Here is a 27,749-nt window from a genome sequence, read left to right as displayed (position 1 = left end):
AAGGAGTCCTCTCCACCTTCTCTCTCAGACAGGAAGCCCTCCTGAGTTGTATCGGAAGACAGTGAACAATGTGACAAGGGATGGCTTTCTTTGAAAAGATACTTTTAATCACACAAGTGTCTATATAGATATTTGACTGAAAAAAAAAAGATATTTGACTGAGATCTGATCATTGAGAATAAATCATATTATTTTGGCCCATGGAATTTTATGAATGGGTAGTAAAATCCAGTTGCCACTATCATTAAACAAAACAACAAAAACATCAATATAGTTCATTTAAACCTTCTAATTTTCATTATTTCTTCTGTTACACAAAATAACATGAAGTACTATGAAATGCGGCCAAGTGAATCACCCTATTAGAATGTCTTTGTTATTTTTCATGGCAGATCATTTGTTTTCAGAGATGCCATGTTTTTGCAATACATGTGGAAGTATACTTAATGTTTTCTTAATTATTACTCAATACTCTAAATGAATCACAAAATAAAATTATATAAAGATTGTGCTGAACACCGATTTAGTCTAGTGCAAGTGAAATGTTTTAAAATGAGTTGATCTGAACAGCTGACACCTGAGTTCTTTTTAGGTGGGTCTGTGTTTAGGAACGGAGAAGGCAATGGCACCCCACTCCAGTACTCTTGCCTGGCAAATCCCATGGAGGGAGGAGCCTGGTAGGCTTCAGTCCATGGGGTCGCGAAGAGTCGGACACGACTGAGCAACTTCACTTTCTCTTTTCACTTTCATGCATTGGAGAAGGAAATGGCAACCCACTCCAGTGTTCTTGCCTGGAGAATCCCAGGGACGGGGGAGCCTGGTGGCCTGCCATCTATGGGGTCACACAGAGTCGGACACGACTGAAGCGACTTAGCAGCACAGCAGCAGCAGTGTTTAGGAAAATACCTTGAGAAGCCACTAGAGGGCAGTGGGAAATTGGGAAAATGTGTCAGAACTGTGTTAATGTAAAACAAAATATACAATAAAAAATACAATATAAAATGTATCAGAATACAATGGTGTGAAAATGAGCTGATTAAAATTCTAAGCCAGGACCCTCTTTTGGTGGAAAACACTATGAAATAGTGTTTAATGTTCAATTTCAAATTATTAATTTGCAGCCTAGGTTAACCTAGGTCATCTGTCCAGAACATCGGTAAAGTCAGTTATGCCAGAAAAGGCCTTCAGTAAAGTGTGTGTATATTGTGCGTGTGTGTCGAAAAGAAGGAAAATTCTTTCTGTTTTGTAAGTTCCTTTGTGTTGTTTATTTATAGATTCCACTTATAAGGAATGTCATGCAATATTTCTCCTTCTCTGTCTGACTTACTTCACTCAATATGACACTCACAAGACAGAAAGAGACTCACAGACTTAGAGAATGAACTTATGGTTGCTGAGGGAAAGAATGGAGGGAAGAGGTTAGAGAGTTTGGGATAGACAGGTTCACAGTGCTATATTTAAAATGGATAACCAACAAGGACCTATTGTATAGCAAAGAGAACTCTGCTCGGTGTCATGTGACAGCCTGGATGGGAGGGAAGTTTGGGGGAGAATGGATACAAGTATATGTATGGCTGAGTCCCTCTGCCATTCACCTGAAATTATCACATTATTTGTTAATCAGCTATACCCCAACACAAAATAAAAATTTAAAAAAAAAAAAGAAGAAAAGAAAGAAAACTCTGAGTTCACTAAGTTAACAGGATGTGGAGCAGTGGCAATAAATTATTTGCTGTAATTTAGTGGAAGCAGGAGTTTGAGAGTAAAGATGACTGTGACTAAAGAATAGGCTTGATATTCCCAGAAACCTTGGGGAACCCCTTGAATATTTCATTAATTCATGGATATGGGATTTGAATCGATCTTATGATCTTAAGTAGCAGGATGAGTTTAGTTATCACAGAAGACTTTAAATTAACATTCATACACAGAGAGACATGTACACACACCACCATTATTAAGAAAAATATTAGCACAGGGTTTTTAAGGGTTATTGGTTCATGGTGGGAGATAAAACAGTCACAGCATCAAAATAGACTCTCCTAGTTACTAGAAATGTATTTCTATCTCTATCATGTCTATCTCTATTCCTAACTCTATTTGTATCTATCTATCAAAAATAAGCAGGGATATATATTTATCTCATGTATATATCACATTATGTGATAGTCAGATCCAACCTCACACAACCCCTTATAGCCCACCAGGGTCCTCTGCACATGGAATTCTCCAGGCAAGAGTACGGGAGTGGGTAACCATTCGCTTCTCCAGAGGATATTCTTGACTTAGGGATTGAACCCAGTCACCTGCTTGGCAGGTGAATTCTTTATACTGAGCCACCTGGGAAGTCATATATACATCAGGGATTGGTAAACTATGAAGCACAGGCCACATTCAGCTTTCTGTTTATGTAAGTTTTTATTGTATTAATGGTAATACAGCCATGCCATTGTCTGCGGCTGCTTTCACACTTCAGAGGCAAAGTTGAGTAGTTGTCAGAAACTTTAGGGACCTCAGGATTTGTGGTTCTGCTAGTTTAGTCATCTTCATTCCCAAGGGAGGAATTCTTCCACCATGAGACCCAGTAATATAGTTCCATTAAACTAAAAGTTGAGCCTATCACCTGGCCACTTGGAGCTCCTCATGCCAGTAAATCAACAGGCAAAGATGGAGGTGAGTGTCCTGCCTGGGTAATTAATTCTGAGTAGGTAGAAGAAATGGATTGCTACTACACCGGGGCATAAACATAAACACTGTATTGTACATCTGAAATTCAGGTGATTCTCTGGTACATTGTTCTCAAATTGGTTGTTATTTAAAGTGTCCAGCAGATGGTGCTCAAGCAACATATTAATGCATGGTTGACTTAGAGGCTCCCATTGGCTCACGATTTGCTCCTGGCCAGCCATCCTTCGCCTGAGAAAGGTAAAGGATGGATTTGTAATTGCTAATGCTAGAGCTGGACAGCCCCCTGATTCTATATAGGAGCTGAATGTAACTGCTTATTTAACTTTTCCTGTAGAAAGAATAAAGGTCAAACCAGTACCTTACAGCTTTTATAGACCTTTACTGATACAGTTTTGTATGGAATCATAAAATCGTCTTGAAATTAAATCAGAAAGTGTTATGGGCATAAGGGCAATACTTTATAATCATATGTATATACTTTAAATTTAAAATCATATACTTTTAATTGAAAAGTCATATTTGAAAGGTGTCCTCTAATTTTAATTCATGCTTTGCACACTGTTTCGTTGTACGATTAGACTTTAATCCTGAACAAGAACACTCAGTAAAGCTTGTTTGATTTTTTCTAAGACTCCCTCGTCAGGTGAGATAGTCAAAATATTGTAGAGAATGTCAGCTAAAATGTACAGTTCTATAGATAATCAAAAGCAATTGCTAGGCAAAGTTGAAAAAAGTTAGACGATATAAAAGATTTAATTGTTCTGGTCAAAATGCTTGAAAGCACGGGTTCTGGAGAACAGCTTGGGTTCAAACGCTCTGTATAAGTTGGAGAAAACTTCTTAGATTTTCTGTGCCTCAGCTTCCTCACCAATACAATTTCTTTCTAATTTCTTTCTAATTAGAATTTCAGTCTAATTTCTTTCTCACAGGTTTACTTTGAAATCATATGAGTACAAAGAAAGCACTTTTAGGACATGTTTGGCATGTGGGAAGTACTAAATAAATTCAAATATTATTGTCATTATTACTTAATAAACAAATTTAAATTTTTAAAATAGATGTCTGAATTATTAAAATATTATTGTATAATTTGGGCCATTCATTTAAGGTAAGTTTGTCCTTTTTTCTTTTTTAAATGTTTCATGCAAATCACCTTTCTTTATAAAATGCAATGTTATCTTCCACTTAAATAGCATGACATTTGGGGTATATGTAATTAACTTGAAATGGATTTCAATTTTAAATCAGGATTGTATTCATTAGTCAGAATTAAGTTCCTTAGAGTTTTTTATGAATGACACATTCTGTTTCAATATACCAATATTTATATGCTTGATAATTAAAATATAGTTGTGAATTTTATGCTTAACTGGAATAAGTAGTTTAGAATGCACATCCTATGTATTTTAAAAAGGTGCTCAATTTAATATATTTCAGTTAATTCTGTAGATACAACCACCTATGGGTTTTCTTCTAGTGAAAAAGTTTGCTAAAGCTGACTGACTTTAGTAGGAACACTGGAGGGCTCCTCTCTCCCCAGAGGTCTCATTTATGGAGACCGCTGCACCTGTTTACATTGAGCAACCATCCATGAAGTCCTAACAGTGTGACTTTGATTATATTGAAAACTTATCAGTACTCCTGAAGTTAATGAATGCATTTAATAAAACCCTATCACATACACTTATTTTGCAACTTAAGAAAATAATTCTAAATTTTTCTGATAAAAATGAATCTGCCAAACTGTTAAATAGTGTTTTGAAACAAATGGAACAATGAGAACCATGAGCTCTCATAGCAAAGCATAGCCTACTTAAGAATAAAACATACTTGGATGCAATAATCACTAAAGTATTATCATGGTGGCATGAAAATATACCAGTGAAAAAGAACAGAAAGTTCAAAAACATAAATTGTATATGATAACTTAAATATAAGGAAGTATATATCACTAAGTATTGGCAAAAGGGGTCAGTCAGTTCAGTTCAGTTCAGTCGCTCAGTCGTGTCCGACTCTTTGCGACCCCATGAATCGCAGCACGCCAGGCCTCCCTGTCCATCACCAACTCCTGGAGTTCACTCAGACTCATGTCCATCGAGTCGGTGATGCCATCCAGCCATCTCATCCTCTGTCGTCCCCTTTTCCTCCTGCCCCCAATCCCTCCCAGCATCAGAGTCTTTTCCAATGAGTCAACTCTTTGCATGAGGTGGCCAAAGTGGATAACATTTAATAAACAATGTTATGGTAAATTAACCATTTAGAAAAATAGATACATATATTATAACATGTTAAGAAATAAATTCCAATCAGTTTAAAGGGTTAAATAAAAAAAAAAAATCAAGTCCTAAGAAAAGCCAATCCTCTCAAAAATCCTGCAAGATTTTTGATATTATTTGCATAGTGTGACTGGAAAAGCTTATCTCAAAGACGTTAAGTAACCTACCCAAGGTCACTGTGCTAATTAGTGAAAGAGTAAGTAGTCAAATGCAAGTCTATTTTTTAATAATTGTATTTATTTCAGTGGCTTCTTTTGTTGCTTGTTGCAGAGCAACAGGCTCTAGGGCTTCAGTAGGTGTGACTGTCGGGCTCTACAGCACAGGCTCAGTAATTGTAGTGCATGGAACTTAGCTGCTCCACAGCCTGTGGGGTCTTCCCAGACAGGGATTGAACATGTGTCCCTTGCATTGGCAGGTGGGTTCTTACCACTGAGCCACCAGGGAAGCACATGCAAGTCTATTTAAATACAAAATCTATACTATTCCGTTACAATTCTATACTAAGTGCTTGGAATAGTGCCTGACGTGTTTTGAACTAAACAAATTTATCATTGTTAGTTGTGTTTACATCATAACAATCACTATTATCCATAGAATTACAGGAGAGTTGAAAAATTGATGAAATAAATAAACCAGTTTAGAAATAAATATGACCTGGAAAAAGGTAAATTAGTAGTATATCTTTACATGATGTTGTCCAAAGTTACCAAGAGCCACTCAAAGTTTTAAACCTCCTGTTTTAGTGATTCTCAGTAATTTGTTTCAAGGAAGTAGCAAAAAAGTGGATAAGAATATTTTCTGCACAAAGGAAAAGCTTCTCTGTGACAGTAAAAATTTGAAAATCATCTAAAACTTGAAGAATTGACATTACTTCATTAATTAAATTTGCTGCATTAGCACAATAGAATAGAAGGTTAATTATTTTAAGTGATAATTAAGTGATAATGCAGCAAAAGGAAGGACATAAATGTAATCTTGGTAAAATGTAATTAATTGCAATAACGATGCTTACAGAGAAAATCACACAGAGTTACCATCCCAAGGATAAGGAGTTTCAGTGATTCTTTGCTTTTTTAAAAAAATATTTTTTATGTTTGTTCAATTAATAAAACTGGGAGATAATATATTTAGGTAATTTGCTTAATATATTCATAAATATAATGATCATTTCCAAAGACACATAGTATATTTGACATTTAAATTCAAATTAATGTGCTCTAATTATATTGTTTCAGCTCATTACAAAGGGATTAATTTAACATACTAAGTAATATATTTTCATTTTTTTCCAAATTTGAATAAAAATAATTTTTTGTTTAATCCTTGTATTTAATCTCTTTAATCCTTAAATTAATTCCAAACTAATAATTAATCACTGGAGGAGGGTGAGAAACCATGTCTAAATTTTAGTAAGAATTTACTATGATTAAGGATAATCACTTCCATAGTCTTTGAAGAATCTAGAACTTTTCTGATTTCTCTCTGTTCATTAATGTGCCATTTTTAAACCTAATTAATAAAACTCTTCCTCCTATATCTCATCCTTGTCCCATAAATTCATCTTGTTAATGTTAATGGGAAGATAATGACTGCATTCTTGTTTCATAAAAACCACCTTTTCTTTAATAGATAAAGATTAATAGTGATTCTAAGTAGGAGAATATTGGCCCAGGAGGGGATAGGCAAAGAAGCAGAAATTGTACACAACCTGTTGTGACTTCTTTTTCAAGCTTTCAAATACGCACGATTTTATTGTCTCTATTCCAGGTACTTGAACAATATTAACATTATTTTGAAATGATGTGTTTTTTAATAAACAAACCAAAAACTACCAGTGTAACTATGAACCAGTGTTCTCTTATCTATCTTATCTTATCTAATGTGTTATTTTATACTTCTTTAGAGAGTTCCTTAACCCACTCCCGTACTCTTGCCTGGAAAATCCCATGGATGGAGGAACCTTGTAGGCTACAGTCCAAGGGGTCGCAAAGAGTCAGACACGACTGAGCGACTTCACTTCACTTCACTTCATTTAGAGAGTTCCTTTAGATTTAGACAGAGGTGTTATTGTATCACTGTTGTGCCTACTTAAAAAAGATAAATAGAATCAAACCAAATCAATTAATATATTCCTTTAAAAATTTTAAAATCTTTTTTCTACTTTCTTTATTTTTTAATTGGAAGAAAATTGCCTTACAATGTGTTGGTTTCTGCCATACAACAACTCGAATCAGCCGTAATAGTACATATATCACCTCCCTCTTGAGCTCCCCTCCTTTCCCCCCGTGCCATCCCCTGGTTATCACAGAGCGCGCCAGGCTGGTCTCCCTATCAGCTTCACACTAGCTATCTGTTTTACACATGATAGTTTGTTTATGTCAATGCTACTTTCTCCATCCGTTCCACTCTTTCCTTACCCTACTGTGTCCACGAGTCCTTTCTCTGTATCTGCATCTCCATTCCTTCCCTGCAAATAGATTCATCAATCGTTTTTCTAGATTTGTGTGTTTGTGTGCGTGTGTTAACATATTTGTTTTTCTCTTTCTGACTTGCTTCACTCTGTATAACAGGCTCAAAGTTCATCCATTTATGTTGATGAACCAATTAATAATATATTTCTAAACGTCTTTAGACTCAGATCCAACTTTAAGAAGTCTTTTCTTTGAATTAGAGTAGTTTGGTCTTCTTGTCCACACAGTATCATCCACTGTGCCTCACCAAGAACTGCGGTGAGGTGGATACTCTGAAAATTGCCCCACTGTTATCCCAGCTTTCTTCCAAAATGTTGCTAGTTTTCATGTCAAGATTTCCTTGAATATTACCAAATTCTACCACATTCCTTCCTCTTCTTTTATCTTAGGTATTTCCCTGAAAGACCTTTTTTCATTAGTGTCTTTTGCTGATCACCATAAATAAATTGCAACAAAACCATCCATATTCCTTTCCCTCTTCCCCTCATTATTTTTTCCCATGTCATTTATTCTCCCTGACATCAAAACATTTCCTCAATTTATGTATTTATTTTCTGTTCCCCAAACATGCTAAATTGTAAGTTTATGAAGCAAGATTTTAGTTCCCTTTCCACCTTCCCTTTTTTTTTAACCCAAAAGCTATCACAGTGCCTATCCCATAATAGATATGTGATGAATAACTGATGAATGACTCAGTGACTATCCACCTCAACTATGGAAAATTCATGCAAGTATTCCTAGTTCACCAGAATCAGAATGAAAAGGTTTGCACAGTGAGAAAGTGTACTTCTCCAGGAACACTCCTCTACGATAACAACCCTATCCCTTTTTGCTCACATCATCCTTCCTAGTTGTGTTAATATGAATGTGCACACAAGCCACCACAGCTCTGGAGTTTAGGGTACACTCTTTCCCTCCATTCTGAATACCTTGATTATAAAACTGTTTCTGGTCAACTCTTGGCTTAGAGACTATATGTCTCTTTTCAAGTTATATGTTTCCACAAAAATTCACAGGTTTGGTTGTATGAACTTAATTAGATACTGAATGTGAACTGAACTGAACTGAATGTGAATATTTTACTATGCAACTGATGCATAATAAATACACTCTAAATATGAGCTATTATTAAGTTTTAAGGTCCCCTGGGCTCTGTTCTAGCATCTTACATGAGTTTGACAAAAGTATTCAAATCTATTTGAAGTGCTTTATGTATGGAATGTCCAGAAAGAATCCCAGACAGATATGTGGAATAAGATTCAGTCGGTGTGCATGTAAATGTGGTAAATGTGGACTTTATCTCACGTCTGCCTCCTTAGAAACCAAATAATGTTTCAGATGATGGCAGGGAGAGGAAAGCAGAGAAATCAAGAACACAATACTGCAGGTATAGCAAACTTTAGGAAGAATTTATAAGTAATTTGCATCATAAAAGGGACTTCCCCAGTGGCTCAGTGGTAAAGAATCTGCCTGCAATGTAGGATCCGCAAGAGACATGGATTTGACCCCTGGGTCCAGAAGACCCCCTGGAGGATGGCACAGTGACCCACTGCAGTATTCTTGCCTGGAGAATCCCATGGCAGAGGAGCCTGGCAAGCTGTAGTCCAAAGGATTGCAGAGTAAGACAGGATTGAGGCAACTTAGCACACATGCACGCACATCATAAAAAGTATGAAAAACAGAGATGGATTCAGTTTTCTGCACTTATTATTCTGTCCAGTGTGTTCATCACATTAAACCTGTGAGGCTTCACTAGCTAATTTGGAAAGGGGTGCCAACCCTGGTTGATTATTCTCTAGTATTGCATCCTGTTCACTTACTTCATTGCACTATACATTTTGCAGTTATTTATTTATTCTTGGTGTACTTGTTTTGCTTGTTTTTTTCCCACTAGTGTATAATTTGACGAGGACAGGAATGATTCATTATATTTCTGGCACCTGCCAGAATGCCTAGTACATGGAGGTACTAAATTAATGCTTGTTAAAAAAAATTAAGTGAGGAGGAACATTCAGGAAAATATAGTGGAGTTCTAAAGAAAAATTTTGTGAAATATTTGGAAATTCCTTTCTTGCTAACTTGTATGGCTACGAGTTGGGATGGCAACAAAAATGATCACAAGCCCAGGATCTTCTATCCATGGGATTCTCCAGGCAAGAATACTGGAGTGGGTTGCCATGCTCTCCTCCAGGGATCTTCCTGATCCAGGGATCAAACCCACGTCTCCGTCTCCCATGTCTCCAGCATTGCAGATGGATCCTTTACCACTGTGCAAAAGGGGAAGCCCCCCAAATGGGCAGACTTTTCAGCTTTTCTCTCAAGTTTGCAAATTAGTAGCAATGTGAGGCACAGTAGAAGGGTATTAGATTGGTATAGTGGGGACAAAAAAGCACAAAGAATCCTGGATTCAAGGAAATTTGATATTTCCCCCCAGTTTTCCTTATGACTGTAATGTTGGGAAAGTTATCAGACTTTTTCCAGACCTGGTCACCTCCTCTGTGACATGGGGGGGCTTGGGATATATCCTGAGAACCCTGTAATCTTTGTTTTAATTTCCAGCATTTAAAAAACATCTAATGGGTTTATTATTGTTTTTTAAATTAATTTTTTACATTTACAGTTTTAATTTCTAATGTGACAAATATCAATAGAGCTATCACACACACAAAAATGTTACTTGTATACGCAATAATTTTCAAAAATTTAAAGAGTCCTGAGTCCAAAAAAAAAAAATTGAGAACACTTGATCTAAGAAAAATGCAATATCAGTCCTCAGAAAGTCCTCCAAACAATGACCATGAGGCAGAGTTAGAGTTAGCCTATACATTGTTCACTAGGTGACTAGCTAGGTAATAATCATCACAATAATTTATGCAGTATTCAGCACGTGCGCTTGCTGTTCTAAGTAATTTACTTGTAACATGATTGAATCACACAGTCCTTACAGCAAACCTATGAGAAAGGCACTACTTTTCTAGTTTACAAATGAGCCAGGAGGTGTTAATGATTTGCTGGTAAATAGTGGTGCCAGGCCTGCGTCTGCAGTTTTCCTTTAGAGTCTGTGTACTCAGTCACATTCTGAGTTCCTGTAAGTGTGGTGTGTGCATGGAACAGAATATCATGCAGCAGCCAGGAGCAATGAGTGGAATATTACATAGCCTCACACAGGTAGATGCTGCACTAATCACATTAAATTAAAAAATACAGGGGAATAGAGGGAATAATAAAAAGTTATTATTGTCCAATAACTTTATAGGAAAATACCATTTGTCTACATATTTGAAACAGATAAAACAGCACCATAGTGCTTTTAAGTATAAAGAAGTGTCTCAATACATATGCAGAAGTTGAATTGAAAAGATACTTATTTGTAACTCCAAATCAGTGACTTATGATGGGGAAAACAGTATAAATCAAAATAAAATAAAAATGGTACTTCACAAAATAATGATGCTATGCCATGAACTGAATAGTTTCATGAATTCGATTTTTAATACCAAGGTTAATGAGCGCAAAAAAAACCCATCTCTTCCACCCCCCACCTCCGCTGTGAAGACATAATCTGCAGTCAGGAAAGATGAGTGACTTCTCACCCAGGATGACAAACATATCCCCAGAGAATTATAGGAAACAGGCAGATGATTCCTTTCAGTTTTACTTTTAATCAGCCTCAGAGATGCTTTTTCTTTTTTTTAAAGATTTTGTTGTTGTAGACCACTTCTTTTTTAAAGTCTTTACTGAATTTGTTACAATATTGGCTCTGTTTTTAATGTTTTGTTTTACTGGCCCTGAGGCTTGTGGGGTCTTAGTTCCATGACCAGAGATCAAACCGGCATCCCTTGCATTGGAAGGTGAAGGCTTAACCACTGGACCACCAGGGAAGTCCCAACCTCAGAGGTTCTGACCCTGATCTATGATGCTTTCTACAATAAGAATGGGTGAGGTACAGTGCCTGCAGAAGGTAGGAAGTAGAGCAAAATCCCTGGAAGGATAAGAACTCTAATAATGAATCTTTCTGGCAACCTAAAAAAATTGAATTTTGTGATGTTAAAATATGCCGCCCTCATTACTAAATCCCTAAACCCTTATATTCTCCTTCTCTCTAGTCTTCTTTTTGCTGGAAAAGGAAATGTTTATTTCCCAATTCAGCTAGCATGAGAATGCAGTGAATCAGAATGCTAATTTTGTGGGAAGGTTTTATTTATGCCAGGGCCATTTTATTTAACATTTTCTGTTCCTTAGACAAATTAGAATGTTTCATTGAGTTTTCCTTAATTAAACATTGAAGCAATAAAAACTGTAATTAAAACAAAAACAAACAAAAAACCCCATGCCTTCCCTTTAATTATCACCATCTTATCTTGTATCTCCTCCTGCAGAAACTTGACATTAAAATGTAATATTGTGGGGCACCCAGAGATGTTTCCCTCAATCCCTTTTGGTAGGGGCTCCAGCACTCCAGTTCTCCAACACACCTTAAAGCCCTTTCTAACTTTACCTATTCCACTACCTTAGGGATTCCTCTTTCCCCACTAATCCAGGAGCTGGGTCACTTTAAAGAGCTGAGTATTCATGGAAATCTGTCTGTTTCCCATTGTTAGAACTACCCTTTCCTGAAGGAATTAATTCCAACGGGAGGGAAGAAAATGTTGAGCCTGAAGCCTGATCTAGTTCTAGGCCTTGCTTTTCTTGTCTTCCCCCTCTGTGGTACAGGTTCAAGTTCCTTCTTTCCTTGTAGCTAAAAACCAGGAGCTATCTCTTTAAGAAGAGGGTGATTTTTCTGATTAGAATCCAAAGAATAAAAAGTTTAAAAGTGTAGATGGGGAAAGGGTCCCTCAGGCTGAGGCTGATGAGTAAAAGATGTCCCCAAAGTGATAGGTGAATTTGTTGAAAAGTCCTGGAAGATGTGAAACAAGATTTCTAAATCCTGAACTTTGACTTCAGTTCTTCACAGACACATTTACAGTGAAATCTACAACTTCCTCTTTGCATGGGGTGTGACAAATACAGTCTGAAGACAGGAAGAAAGCCACAAAAATGGTGTTCTAAACATTCCCCAGCACTGTAACTCCATGAGGTATCATTTGGTCTATGTCTTACGTAGACACTGTTGTAGATTCACTCTGTGGGCAGGCTAAAACTCCCCCTACATAACATCTTTGAACCACTTTTTCCAGGATGCTGTTTTTTGTTTTTTCTTTTCTTTCTCTAAATACTCAATTCTTTCTTCTACTTCTAACATTAATTTCAAGAATCAGACAGAATATTTCTTGGTTCGGAAACATAATACCCACTCTTGTAAAATTATCACATTTCCTTATCCTTATCTCCATTATACAGAATTCTTAAGTTAGTCCCTCTTCTGTTATTTCAAGCTCCAAGTTAATCGAAACAAAATATTTCATTAGACCAATGACACATCTCATGGAAAGGGATTTGTTGCATAAACTAATACTTCTTTACACAAGGTTCATGATCCATGAGTATTTATTAAATGTCAAAATGCTATCCTTAATTTTCATATCCCCCTTTATATGTCATGTATCATATTTCACTTAGTTCTTTGCTAACCTTAGTTACTACGAAGTTACTCCATTTATTACATAGCCTTATGATTAATTTGAAAAGTAAAATTAAGATTCTCTATACTGTCATTGTTTCTTAATACTATGAGAAGTATTTCATTAGTTTATTTTTTTTTTTTTTAATTTTCTAATCTTAAAGCCCTTGCAGTTAAATTCTCTCTGTAAAATTCTACTGACACCTGTTCTCCTTAACAGTTTTCTATACGGGACAGATATTAACATTCTGCTTGCAAACACATAAATGTCACCCCAGGGAGGAAAGAGCATTGAGTTTCTATTATAAAGGGACACATTTTCTAACAGTGCAACCCTGGAAACTGAGGAGTGAGAATTACTGAGTGCAGTACAAGTCCCCCAAAAGGCAGAGTTATTTGGATTCTAAGGAAGGTCCCACTTCCCACCGGGCCCCTCCCTCTTTCCAGCCGCCTCCCAGGCGCGGGGGCGGGAAGGGCTGGGGAAGGGCTGGGCGACTGCCGACACGCCCGGGCAGGGCGCTCGCGTCCTTCCACCTCACAGACGCCGATTGACAGTCCCCCCAGAAACAGAGCTGACAGCCCGGACCTCTCTCCGCTTCCCGTCGTCGGGAGTCCGCGTGGACCATGTTTTCCATCCTGGGGAGATGGGGCGCGAGCGGCTTCTACCAGCGGGTCACCGAGGCGCAGGTAAAGCTCTTTGGTGGAGGTGGGAGAGGCGGGGCGGTTTTCCGGCCAATCTGGGGACGAAGGGAAGTGGGGAGAGCTGACTGTGCAGACCCTGAAACATGAACTGATGTCTTAGATGCCTGTATACGTAGTAGTCAAACATACACACACACACACACACACACACACACGCACAGTCTTAAGAGCTAAGATCTGTCCATGGGATGGTGTGAAACTTCACCGAGCAAGATCTCAGTCAAGGTGGCTGCTGGAGGAGAGAAAGAGGCATCTTTGCAGGGATAAGTGGCCCCCCCTGTAAACAGAAACAAGCATTTGAGAAAAGAATGAATGGACTTGGCTTCCGCTGCAGGAGTAGAGGGTGGGATGGAATTCTACAACCAGTGGTAGAGCCCAATAAAACCCCAGGAAGAGACCCGGGATAAATAAACTCCGTCAACTGACATGATATTGAGAACCCGAGGCCTGGAGCAAACCCAGAAACTGCGGACATTTGACTGTGCCTTGCTCCCCCGGGCACCCTATCCCTACCCCCACGCTGTGGTAACGCGTGCTTCTTCTACAGTGGAAGTCATGTGCCATGAACTCTGCTGTTGTATGCCGGCATGTGTACTAAGCCGCTTCAGCCGTGTCCTCTGACTCTTTGAGACCCCATAGACTGTAACCTGCAAGGCTCCTCTGTCCATGGAATTCTCCAGGCAAGAATACTGGAGTGGGTTGCCATTTCCTTCTCCAAGGGAGCTTCCCGACCCAGGGATGGAACCCACCTCTCTTGCATCTCCTACATTGGCAGGCTGGTTCTTTACCACTAGCCCCACCTGGGAAGTCCGATTTCCTAAAAATATCTTACTTGTTTTACTTCTCATCACTACACAAGATAGGTCTTAGAAATAGGCCTAACACACTTAGATCTGTAGTACTTAAAAAGGAAGAAAAAAATTTCAGATTCAGAGGATCTTGTTCTCATCCTGGCTTTTGTTAGTAACTTAAAGTGTCAAATAAATAAGAGTCTATTAATTACATATGAAACTATAAGTTTCTTTAAAAGTAGGACAAATTATATGTACTCTTTTTAAATCTATAAAGTATAGGAATTGAATAAGTCCCTTAAAATGTGCAAGAGCTCCACTAGGACAATATACCTTTCAGTTTGTTTGTTTGTTTGTTTAACTTGAGACATGTCAGGCTTAGTCAGGCAAACTGGTTTAACATCATGAGTCTAACCTCAAAGGTGGCCAAAGGCAGTGAACTACAAACAGGTGTGGTGGGAAATTATAAACTCAAACAATTTCTTCACTCCAAATTCAAGTGGACTCTTCCTTTAAGATTCCAACTATGTTTATTTCCTTGGCTATTCAGTTCAGTTCAGTCGCTCAGTCATGTCTGACTCTTTGCAACCCCATGGACTGCAGCACGCCAGGCCCCCCTGTCTATCACCAACTCCCAGAGTTTACCCAAACTCATGTCTATTGAGTCAGTGATGCCATCTAACCATCTCATCCTCTGTCATCCCCTTCTCCTCCTGCCTTCAATCTTTCCCAACATCAGGATCTTTTCAAATGAGTCAGGTCTTTGCATCAGGTGTTACTCAACATCAATAGCTTTCTGGACCAAGAATCCATTTAGAAAAGGTTGAAAATACTAATTTAAATAGCATTTTCTGTTTGTTACTTCTATGACACCAAGTTTTTTTGTTTTTTTAAGTTGATGGCTTTCAGGCATGTTGAAAACCTTGTATGGTTGTATTTTACTACTTAGACTATATTTTTGGCATAGTAGAGCTCAGATAAAAATCCCAGCCTTACCTATAAGCCAAGAACATGACTTTCTGATTGAGTTTCTAGGACTGGCATAGTGACGTATAAATAGAAAACCTCTTAAAAATTGTATTGGTGGTGATTAGCATTAATTCATTCACATATTTATTCATGTAAAACATTTTATGAGCTGGACCCTGGAAATATTAAAGAGCAGAGACATTACTTTGCTAACAAAGGTCCATCTAGTCACAGCTATGGTTTTTCAAGTAGTCATGTATGGATGTGAGAGTTGGACTATAAAGAAAGCTGAGCACCGAAGAATTGATGTTTTTAAACTGTGGTGTTGGAAAAGACTCTTGAGAGTCCCTTGGACTGCAAGGAGATCCAACCAGTCCATCCTAAAGGAAATCAGCCCTGAACATTCATTGGAAGGACTGATGTTGAAGCTGAAACTCCAGTACTTCGGCCACCTGATGTGAAGAACTGACTCATTGGAAAAGACCCTGATGCTGGGAAAGATTGAAGGTGGGAAGAGAAGGGGATGACAGAGGATGAGATGATTGGATGGCATCACCGACACAATGAACATGAGTTTGAGTAAACTCCGGGAACTGATGATGGACAGGGAGGCCTGGCGTGCTGCAGTCCATGGGGTTGCAAAGAGTCAGACATGACTGAGCGACTGAACTGAACTGAACTGAAGCATAGTATTTTCTATCCATGGGTTTGCAAAGAGTCAGACATGACTGAGCGACTGAACTGAACTGAACTGAAGCATAGTATTTTCTACCCTCCAGAGAAGATAGGTTTGGAAGGAAAAAGTACCTGTAGGCAAATTATTGGATAGTCAGGTAAGAGTGAGGGTAAGTTCAAGGAGGACAAGTCTGAAGAGCCTTTACATCTCACGTAAGGAATTTGTTGAGTTTGCCTTGGTAACTCAGAACAAGAAATTGAGACTTGGAGGTAGGGATGAGAGGAGAGGAATCACTAATGGTAATACATCCTCCAGATGATTCAAGCACAAGTAAGATTTAACCAGAAGTGAAGTACAAGGAAGTGGACAAGAAGAAAGGGGTTTCTAAGTAGCAGCAGACAGTAACAGCATGTAACGGGTAGAGCTGAGGGTGTAGAATTATGACCTGAAAATAGAATGAACTTACTGGGTTCAGTTCAATGTCTTATGCTTCTCAGTTGGAGGACCTTGGCCAAGTTTATTTTTTAAACTCTGGGCCTTTGTTTTCTCTTCTGTAAAATTGGGTTGACAAAAATATTCCCACCACTAAGACACATTATATTTAATAATACATATATTTACAATAGAATCTGACACATAATAAGCGATTGAAAAGCCTAAGTTCTAAAAAGCATAAATCCCTTTTGCTTTCTAGATGGTTTTCCTTCTCTGTAAGACTTCCTGTATAGGCATTTTTCCATATCTTCCTTCACTCTTCCCAGGATCATTCTCTAATACCCACAAAGGAAGTTCCTGAAGTTAGGGGTTATTAGATATTATTAACAGTAGCAGTCACACAAACCACATCCTCAGGAGGCTACATCTAAATGTTGAACCCAAAGAAGATCGCCAGCAACATGTTTCATTAAATCCTGGACCCAGGTTATGCTGTGGGCTAACCTTCCTGCTCCTCCATCACAATACAAAAATAATAGGATCACCATCCAAATGAAAATTGCCCATAAGACCTCCTGGAGGAGGGAATGGCAACCCACTCCAGTATTCTTGCCTGGAGAATCTCATGGACAGAGGAGCCTGGTGGGCTACAGTCAATGGGGTGGCACAGAGTCAGACGTGACTTAAGTGACTTAGCACTGCCAGCAGCACGGCATTAATATTAAGGCACGTTTACAGGATGCCTAGTATATACCCAGTGCTAGATAAGTACAAAGATAATAAAAGGAAAACAGGCTTTTTAGAAAACAAAAGCCTTTAATAGGCTTGGGAAGATAAAAGAAATGAGAAATCATTTGATATCAGGTCTGCAGAGGAAGTGGTGTCAGCGAGAACAGGTGAGTTGCAAGGACTACAGAATGTCCAGTGGAGAGGATGGGAGTGAATTCAAACACTGAAGGAAACTCACAGAATTGTCATATCCTTGTTTTCAACACAGATGTTTCTTTCAGCAATATGTTGATAATATACTCAGTGAGACCCATGCTATGAATTCAGTAATTATTTACTGAGAAGCTATGTGTACATTCTTGGTACTTCAGTACAGTTCAGTTCAGTTCAGTCGCTCAGTCGTGTCCGACTCTTTGCGACCCCATGAATCACAGCACGCCAGGCCTCCTTGTCCATCACTAACTCCCAGAGTTCATTCAGACTCACATCCATCGAGTCAGTGATGCCATCCAGCCGTCTCATCCTCTGTCGTCCCCTTCTCCTCCTGCCCCCAATCCCTCCCAGCCTGGTACTTGTTAAGATTTAATTACCTCTACTAGATATTTTGCCTGCCTGATATTTCTTCTGGAAGGTAAATATGCTTGGAATTCACTGTAATAACTTCAGTATAAGATGCCTGGCCTTCATCTAATGAGGCTGTTTATTTACCAGAGTACTCAAAGAACCTTGTATAAGATGCTTTCACATGAAAAGTGGACCTAGAGCAGATGTCAAATACCCAGTCCTTGGCCTGCTAAAGTAACCTTGTCTACTAGCTCTGCAAGACTTTGGCCCTGAAATTTTTTTATTTAGCTGATGATTCCCTGGCCCAGCTGGATCATGACCTCAATTGGGTTAGCTTGGCCAATCTCTGCTGAGCTCTTTCAGACATGTACTGTCAGCTGGAGAGTTGGCTGGTGGCTGGATAATGTAAGACCAATGTCCTCGTATGTTGGGCAGTCTTCAAGCTATTGGTCAGGATGATGGGCTCTCAGATGAGAACGTCATTTCTACTCCATGTAGCCTCCCTCTGGGAGGCTAACTTGGGCTCAGTCACATGGTGCACTCAGGGTTGCAAGCATAGCAAGCCTTTTGAAGTTTAGAGTTGGAGTTCTCTTAACATCACTCCTGTTGCATTCTCATAATCAAAAGAAGAAACAATGCTAGCCCAGATTCAAGGAGTGGGAAATAGAATCAGTCTCTGGATGGGAAAAGCTGCAAAGTATTTGCAGCCATTTGCATTTGGGCACAGAAATATGTGTATTTTTGATGTGAATATGATCTTCACATTGGTGGCCAATTATCAAATTGGCAACTCCCTATAAAATAAAATGTGACCACTGAGTTAATCAGAGAGTTTTCACACATTCTCCTCACTGATATATGTACTAATTTTCCAAATAACGTGTTTGATAGCAAGATTTATGACAACATCATCGTTCACTTCTTGGCATGGTTGTTTTGGGCCACCGTGTGATAAATGTTTTACATTTGTCATAGCATTTATTTCTTGAAACAACAGTGTAAGGATATATAGCAATTTGTTAAAATATAGTTGACCCTTGAATAACAGAGGTTAAAGGTGCCAAATCTCCTCAAACTAAAAAATCTGCATGTAATTTATAGTCAGCCTTTCACGTATGTGGGATTCCCAGGTGTCTCAGTGGTAAAGAATTCGTCTGTCAGTGCAAGAGACACAGGAGATGCAGGTTTGGTCCCTGGGTCAGGAAGTTCCCCTGGATAAAGAAATGTCAACCCACTTCAGTATTCTTGCCAGGGAAGTCCCATGGACAGAGGAGCCTAGAGGGCTACAGTCCATGGGGTTGCAAAGAACCAGACACGACTGAGCACACACACGTGCTCATTCCATATATGTGGTTCCTCCATATCTAAAGTTCCTCATCCATAGGTTCAACCAATCCATGATTGTGTGGTAAGAAAAAAAAGTCCAAATATAAGTGGACCCATGCAGTTCAAACCATGTTCTTCAAGGGTCAACTCTATATATATATATATAGTTGTTGTTTAGTCGATAAGTTGTATCTGACTCTTTGCGATCCCATGGATTATAACCTGCCAGGCTCCTCTGTCCATGGGATTTTCCAAGCAAGAATGCTGGAGTGGGTTGCCATTTCCTTCTTCATATATATATGTATATATATATATACACACACACACATATATATGCAATGATTTATAGTGTATCATTTGCTATAACTCAGAGAACAGATTTGGAGTGAGTGCTTTCTTATCTTGAATCAGGATATTTTGCTGTGAAAAATGAAAATCTCTCAGTTGTCTCCCACATTTTGCAACCCCATTGACTGTGGCCTGCCAGGTTCCTCTGTCCATGGAATTCTCCAGGCAAGAATACTGGAGTGGGTAGCTGTTCCCTTCTCCAGGGGATCTGTCAAACCCAAGGATCGGATCCAGGTCTCCAACATTGCAGATGGATTCTTTACTGTCTGAGCCAACAGGGAAGTCCAAGAATACTGGAGTGAGTAGCCTATCTCTTCTCCAGTGGATCTTCCTACCCCAGGAATCAATCTGGGGTCTCCTGCATTGCAGACGGATTCTTTAGTCACGAAGTCTTCTCTGACTTTTTGTGACCCCATGGACTGTAGCCCACCAAGCTCCTCTGTCCATGGGATTTCCCAGGCAAGGATACTGGAGTAGGTTGCCATTTCCTACTCCAAGAATATTTTGCTGTTCAGGATGAAATATTGTTTCATTCTTCTAGAATAAGAATTTTTTTTTAATGCGGTAAACAGTTTGTAAATATGAAATCAGAACTGGATTCGAGAGGATTAATGCAAAATTGTTAAATATGGGACAGTTTCTAACAATGAAATTTAATTTTGTGGTTAGTGTAACTTTGTAAAAATAGAGATTGATGCTGACCTTAAAAAAATGTAAGAATATTGCCTTTGAGACCTTCTCTTTTAAACCCCTCTTCTTTTGGTCAAATTTATCAGGTCAATGGAAAGAGAATTATGGAAATACTATAATCTTCCCAAATAATATATAATTGTGATAATATATAATTATGTATGTATATATGCATTTATACAAATTATGTAATTAAGCATTTACACAGAAGTGAGTAAACCAAATGCCTATTATAGGCTATTGTTTTCCTATTTATCAGAAGAAAGATAAAACTGTTTTTCACTTAGCAAATAATATTTTAAATTTAGCTTTTATTGTGCATATATGTAAGCTAAATTATGTATTTATATATGCATGTATATACATACATATATACACAGTCATTTTAGTTTGAGAGGCTATATATATATACATGTGTGGTTATTCATATATAGAGAGGCACAGAGAGAAAAAGAAGAAATAATAGGAAATTTAGGAATAATTTTCCTTTTCTACATGGTTTCTTGCTATGTAAAAGCCATAATATTAGAAGAAATCTTAATTTTCCTCTAATGCATTGTCCAAGGATATCTTAATTGTATTAATTAAAGATTATGTTATCAACATAGCTGAAATATAAATTATTTCATGTTTACTTTCCACTTGCTGACAAAGATATTTCAAATGTAAAATAAAGGCATTTTCTTCATACACTAGCTGTTATTTATTTATTTATTTTAGAGATGCAGTCCAGAGAAAAGTGCTTCATTCTTCAGTAAGATGACCTATTCCTGGTTTAGTAGGTAAGAATTTTACTAATTTATCTGTAGTGTAACACATTGAGGAAAATTCTGAGTGAAATGACACTTACATGTTATTCCTTTAATCTAAGCATGTATATTTTTACAAAATAACTTTGCAAAGGTTTTCTTCTCATGTGATTTATTCCAAAAATATCACAAATAGTAACATACAAATTAGGTCCACAGATACGACTGTTAATACTCCTGCAATATGGCTGCCCATTTATACTGTTTCTATCCCTGTTAGCACTAGGAAGTGCAAATGAACATATACATATACATCTGCTAAGTCGCTTTAGTCGTGTCCGACTCTGTGCGACCCCATAGACGGCAGCCCACCAGGCTCCCCCGTCCCTGGGATTCTCCAGGCAAGAACACTGGAGTGGGTTGCCATTTCCTTCTCCAATGCATGAAAGTGAAAAGTGAAAGTGAAGTTGCTCAGTCGTGTCCAACTCTTAGTGACTCCATGGACTGCAGCCCACCAGGCTCCTCCGTCCATGGGATTTTCCAGGCAAGAGTATTGGAGTGGGGTGCCATTGCCTTCTCCAACATATACATATACATATACATATTTTATACATATGCATATATATGTACATATACATGGGGCTTCCCTGGTGGCTCAGTGGTATAGAATCTGCCTGCAGTGCAAGAGACCTGGGTTCAATCCCTGAGTTGGGAAGATCTCCTGGAGGAGGGCATAGCAACCCACTCTAGTACTCTTGACTGGAGAATTGCATGGACAGAGGAGCCATGCAGGAGCTCCCACCAGGCTCCAGTCCATGGGGTCACACACAATTGGACAGGTCTGAAGCGACTAAGCAGCAGCAGCAGACGTGTATATACACATATATGTTTAATCATCATGTATCTGCTATTTACTTTTACCCATTTTATATATTTTATTTCATGTAATTTTCCCCTATGAGATAGGCATTTACAGAGAGGACATTTGAGGCTCAAGGAGAGGGAAGCCAGGTAGGTTTGATATCCAAGTAGGAGGTACCTAGGTAGGAGGAGCAGACTGACCTGATGTTAGAGGTGAGTTTGAGTTCACATTTCAAGCTTTCTTTGTTCTGTTTTGTTATTTTACTTTTTACTGGAAATGCTCTCATTTATACTTATCTATGTAGTGCAGCATTAGTCACTCAGTCGTGTGTGACTCTTGCGACCCCATGGACTGTATCTCACCAGGTTCCTCTATCCATAGAATTCTCCAGGCAAGAATACCAGTGGTGGTGGTTTAGTCTCTAAGTCATGTCCAACTCTTGTGATCCCATGGACTGAGAACCTACCAGGCTCCTCTGTCCATGGGATTCTCCAGGCAAGAATACTGGAATGGGTTGCCATTTCCTTCTCCAGGGAATCTTCCTGACCCAGGACTCAAACCAAGGTCTCCTGCATTGCAGCCAGATTCTTTATTGACTGAGCTACAAGGGAAACTCAAGAATACTGCAGTGGGTTGCTCAGATGGTAAGGAATCGGCCTGCAACGCAGGAGACCTGGATTTGATCCCTGAATCAGGAAATCCTCTGGAGAAGGAAATAGCAAGAATATTGGAGTGGGTTGCCATTTCCTTCTTCAGAGGATTTCCTGACCCAGGGATCAAACCCAGGTCTCTGGCCTTGCAGGCAGATTCCTTACCATCTGAGCCACCTATTGTGCTTTTTGCTGAAAAGTTTCCCATTTATACTTATTTATACTCCTATTAAAACACACAGACATCATTTTGTAAGGCATATAATGTGGTTTATCTTACAGAATAATTTATAATATGTGATGAGGGCTTTAACACAAGAATTAAATCATATTGAATGAGAAGAGTTCATTTTTTCTAATTTTATACATTCAACAACTTTATGTTTTCTCCTATAACAGAAAGTTTATGATAATGTGAAACTAAATGTATCATTCTAACTTAATGCCCCTTGCTCTATAGTTGGTAGAAACAAAATTGCCCAATTTGATCTACAAATATTAGGTTAGGCAAAAAGTTCATTTGGATTTTTCTGTAAGATAGTATGGAAAATTCCGAATTAACTTTTTGGCTAACTCAGTGTGTTTTTAAGAGTAGATGAATGCTTTAAAAAAAAAGTTTTTTGCATGCTAGGTGTCCTACATTATGCTAACCTTTAAAAATGCAGAGATAAATGATCTAGATCTTGTCTTCCAGGAATTCATAATAGAATTAAAAAGATTAAAAAGTACACTATCAATTACACAAAAAGGCAGTCTAAGCATGATGGAGAAACACAATTTTCAGAAATGTCATTTAACCAAGTCTGCACAATTGGGAATGTTTCACAAGTGATTAATGCCTTAACCCAACATTTAAAAAGTATAGGGGTGAGCCAAAGTGGCATTCCCAGTTGAGCAAACACCATATACAAATCATGGAGGTAGGGGAGAACTGACCCTTCCACATTGGTATGTCAAGAGATCAGGTTGAAAGGACAGATCAGTAAGAGTTCTCTAGGATATCCTGAAGATAGTGAGAAGCCCCTGAAGGATTTTATTTATTTATTTATTTATTTTTTTAAATCTTCTTTTCGGCGCCGGGGCCTGCCTGCAGCTCTCTGCTCCTCGGGCTCTAAGGGCTGAGGCCGAGCCACTCGGCCTGCTGCTGCGGGTACCTCTTCATTGTGCAAAGGCTCTTGGGCAGCTGCTGCCGCCCGGCCCCGGCCGCGAGTCAGGAACAGAATAAGCCCGACAAGCAGAGCCGCCACCACCAAGTACACCACGGGGGACACCATGATGTTGACTTCCAGGTGGAACCTGCGCGTTCACCCAGACACCCGGGCTCTCCCAGGCTCCCCCCCTGAAGGATTTTAAACAGAGAGTGACATATGATTTGCACTTCAGAAAATCACCTGTTCAATTCTGTGGATACATGTAAGAGATGAAAATGGAGAGAGACTGGTTAGGAGGCTCTTTGGATATCTTGGTAGATTTATGATTACCATCTGAACCATAGTAATGATAAAGATGATGAACAGGAAGGAATACATTTAAGAGAAAGGGTTGATTGGAAGAGGAGATTGAAAAACTGGGGAAAGCGTTGAATAACGTTGGGTTTCTGGGTCAGATAACTGAGAGTTTCAGATATTGTGAAAATTTGTGAATTCAGTTTAGCAAAGTTTCAATTTCTGGTGCCTGACTCATCCCCATTAAAAAAAAAACTTACACGTGTTGGAGATGTAGATCTTAGGCTTACAGTTGTGGATTTGAGACTCAATGACTATAGATCTGTAGTCATGAATGTCATTGAAATCAAGCAGGAGAATCTATTTAACAAGCAGTGTATTGGGAATCCTCAGTATTTAAACAGTAAGAGGAGGGAGAGTCTACAAAGGAAGCTAAGTATTCAGAATGTAACAGACAAACCAAAGAAACAGCGTGATTGGAAGCTAGGGAAACTGTCAAAAAAGGAAAAAAAGTTAAGTGACCAATAGGACCAAATACTGAAAATTAAAGTAAGAAATGAACACTCTCCATTGAATTTGGCAATGTAAAAATTATTGGTGATCTTTATAAAAGTTGTTGAAGTAGAAAACTGATATACTTGATAAGCAAATAATTGGGCAGATGTTGAATTATGATAAAAATTCTAAGTTATACAAATCTATGAATCACTTAAAGAGGATTGCAGAAATTTTATGACAATATGCTATATTAAATTATGCACTAGAAAAAATAAAGTTTAAGTGGAAACTATGTAAATGTGGACTATTTACAGTTCATGATTTTGGTTTTTCAAATTTGTGTATGTTTAGATATGTTTTTCAAACCTGAGTTCTGTCTCATCCATGAATTGAGAATAAGAGTGATGTCTACACTGGCTTTAAAATTTTCAGACTGTCATTTTTAAGTCACAAGCTAACAGAATTTAAATGATGCAAATAATTTTAAGTAAATGTACTTTAAAAACTTTTATTATCAAACTATATGCATTTTGAAAATGAAAACAATAGGCATTTATGTTAAATATTACAAACACAATTTTAGGAAGCATGGAGTATGAAGCTGAAATTAAATTTAATATCAAATAAAACAGCAGAATTTAAAATATAGCAACTCAATATCTTGAAGTCTATATTTTAGATCAAACAACCAATAAGCTATACTTTTTGAATATCTCATTTATTTTCTGTTTAACTCTCACATGTCAGAACTAGATAGGAAATATTTTCATGGCATGCATTATCTGAAGCTATCATTGGCATTAAACTAATGTGGTTGCTTATCTGGTGCTGAAACAATTGCAGCTGAATCATAGCTATTGTTAAGAGAATGTCTCTTTCAAGACACTGGTTAATTGTGTTCTCAGATCTGTTCTTTGAGTTACAGAATGAAGTCAGAAATTATTTCCTAGGCCAAATTCAAGCTCCCCTAATTATATGAATAATTTGATTAAAATGTGCTCAGATGATGCAAATGATTAGGAAATTATATGCTTATGAGCCTTAATTCCTAAGGCAGTAGCTGTCTAAATCATGTTGATGATTAATAATTATGAAGGTTTTATTAGCAAATATAATCTGTCATCAGTGTATAATAATCATGGTCATAGAATGATCCCCTTGACATACATGGAAAAATCTAGTTAAAATTTTTATAGTTCACAATTGAATTATTTTAACTGGGGATACACTATTCAATCTGTCCTACCTTTTCCTCATGTATTAGTAAAATTTGTACATTACCTGACTTTGTCTCATACTAAGATTTTTGTACCAACTGACACCTTGCCTTTTCCCATTACATAATCACCCCTTTCCAAAAATGTTTAAACAGATGATTAGCAATAATAAGGGCTTCCCTGGTGGCTCAGATGGTAAAGAATCTGCCTGCAATATGGGAGACCCAGGTTCAATCCCTGGGTCAGAAAGTTATCCCCTGGAGAAGGGAATGGCTACCCATTCCAGTATTCTTGCCTGCAGACTCTCCTGGACAGAGCAGCCTGGTGGGCTGCAGTCCATAGGGTCGCAAAAAAGACACGACTGAAGTGACTTAGCACACACAGCACAGCAATAATGAAATTGACGGTGCTGCCATATATCTATACTTTCCAAGTATTTCGATTATTACTCATCTGCAAAATGTATATTTCATCTCACCCTGTTAGCCAACTGCCACTGGTCTACTACCATTACTATCAGTTGGATAAGATATTATGCACACTTGTTAATGTTAAATACACTCAAGATTCTCTCTAACATAACAAAAATGAATATACAGTGGAAATATTACATTTAATGACATTGTATGCCTTTGGGTAAGTAAGTACTGGTGTATATCACATTTAAAAACCTGTGACCAGTCCCTAGAGTTCCTGCTGTTTAACAGCCAGTAAAAATGATTGCTCTATATGCTTTAGAGAGTTGTCCTTTGAAAAAAGTATATCAGTCTATAAAAAACCAAGATGCTTGTATGTACCTTTATTATTGCGTAAGGACTAAAGTCCACAAGTTTGTAGGATCTGGTGCATTTCATTGTTGGGAGGGTCAACTATTGGTCCAAGAAGCTTCCCCAAAGCTGCTTTATGAATTGATTTAAAGAAGCACCACTTCCTCTTCTCCTGGATTCATATGTGTAAAAGTTAGACACAGAAGAGAGCAAAAGAGGTGGAAGAAGCACACACCTGGTAAAAGGAAGTCACAGCTGAGCCCAAGTACACCACAGTCAATTCGGCTTAAGTGTCACTTTTAGATGGTTCTTTATTTGGAGACTCAGCATGAAAGCCAGGGGTCACTTATCCCCATGAACCAAAACTGCTGAGTTTTGCATAGTTCTACCTCAAAATGCTGAGGCAGTAAATGTTATTAAAAATGCTTTTGTGAAAATCAATGCAATCTTAGTTTGAAAACGAATATTTATTTTGTGGAATGGGATAGAAGAAGTTAATATGACATTGAAGTAGTTTATTGCTTAATATGTTTTTAAAAGTGCACTGCAGAAAAATGTCCAGCATATTGAGCCAACAGAAACATGATTACAAAAGGTCCTTTCTTAGTACATTTAAACTTTTTTGTTAAATATGAATTGTAATATGATATTAGGTAGTGTGTAATAAAAGTGAAATTGAATCCCAGGGAGACTGGTTACCACGGGATTTAAATCCATTCCGGGGTCAATCAATTCAGATTGTTCAGTAACAATGACAATGAAAGCAGTTCCAGTTTGGGGCAGTGTAATACTTTGTTATGGTCACTTGGACTAATATACTTTATAATGAAAAGAACTGAATCTATAGAGTCAGAAGGCCTGGGTTTAAATGGAAGTTTAATTTCTCACTGAACAAGTCATGTCATCAGGCTCAAAACGGAGTGTATCTCAAGTATATGACTCAGGAGTGCTTCACATAACGGAATACTCAAATAATAATAGCTTAAACAGACAGATTAAAAAAAATTTTTTTTATGTTATTGGGTAATACACCAGCCTTGATCCTGCATCTTCTATCCAGGCTTCTTCTACCTTTCCACTCCATCCTTAGTATTTGGCTATTCACCCTTGGTGGCAAAGATGGCTTCTCCATTTCAGACCATCATGTCTTCAGTACAGGGAGGAAGGAGGAAAGCTCAGGAAAAGGGAGGCAAACATTTTTCTCCTTTTGAAGTTTTGTGTCTCCTTTTCTTTTTACTTTTAAAATTTTTTGTGAGGCTGGTGGGAATCTCAGTTCCCCCATCAGGGGTTGAACCTGGTCACAGTAGTGAAAGCCTGGAATCTTAACCACTAGGAC

At 38.1% G+C, this 27,749-nt stretch overlaps 1 protein-coding gene across 3 annotated transcripts in view; it reads left to right on the top strand.

The window, feature by feature from the left end:
• The first annotated feature begins 13,476 nt into the window (after nucleotides 1-13,476).
• LOC113896243 (multidrug resistance-associated protein 1-like) overlaps nucleotides 13,477-27,749 on the top strand; it is a 100,263-nt gene continuing 85,990 nt past the window's right edge. For all 3 annotated transcript variants that reach the window (XM_027548571.1, XM_027548614.1, XM_027548515.1), the window contains exons 1-2: nucleotides 13,477-13,682; nucleotides 20,946-21,007. In XM_027548571.1, the coding sequence (XP_027404372.1) occupies nucleotides 13,620-13,682; nucleotides 20,946-21,007 (125 nt within the window). In that variant the 5' untranslated portion in view covers nucleotides 13,477-13,619. The remainder of the gene's footprint in view (nucleotides 13,683-20,945; nucleotides 21,008-27,749) is intronic.

This window comes from Bos indicus x Bos taurus, chromosome 1 (genome assembly GCF_003369695.1).
Source record: "Bos indicus x Bos taurus breed Angus x Brahman F1 hybrid chromosome 1, Bos_hybrid_MaternalHap_v2.0, whole genome shotgun sequence".
Taxonomy (NCBI): domain Eukaryota; kingdom Metazoa; phylum Chordata; class Mammalia; order Artiodactyla; family Bovidae; genus Bos; species Bos indicus x Bos taurus.
The sequence above is the reverse complement of the archived record's forward strand: the minus strand, read 5'-3'. Positions and strand labels throughout refer to the sequence as shown.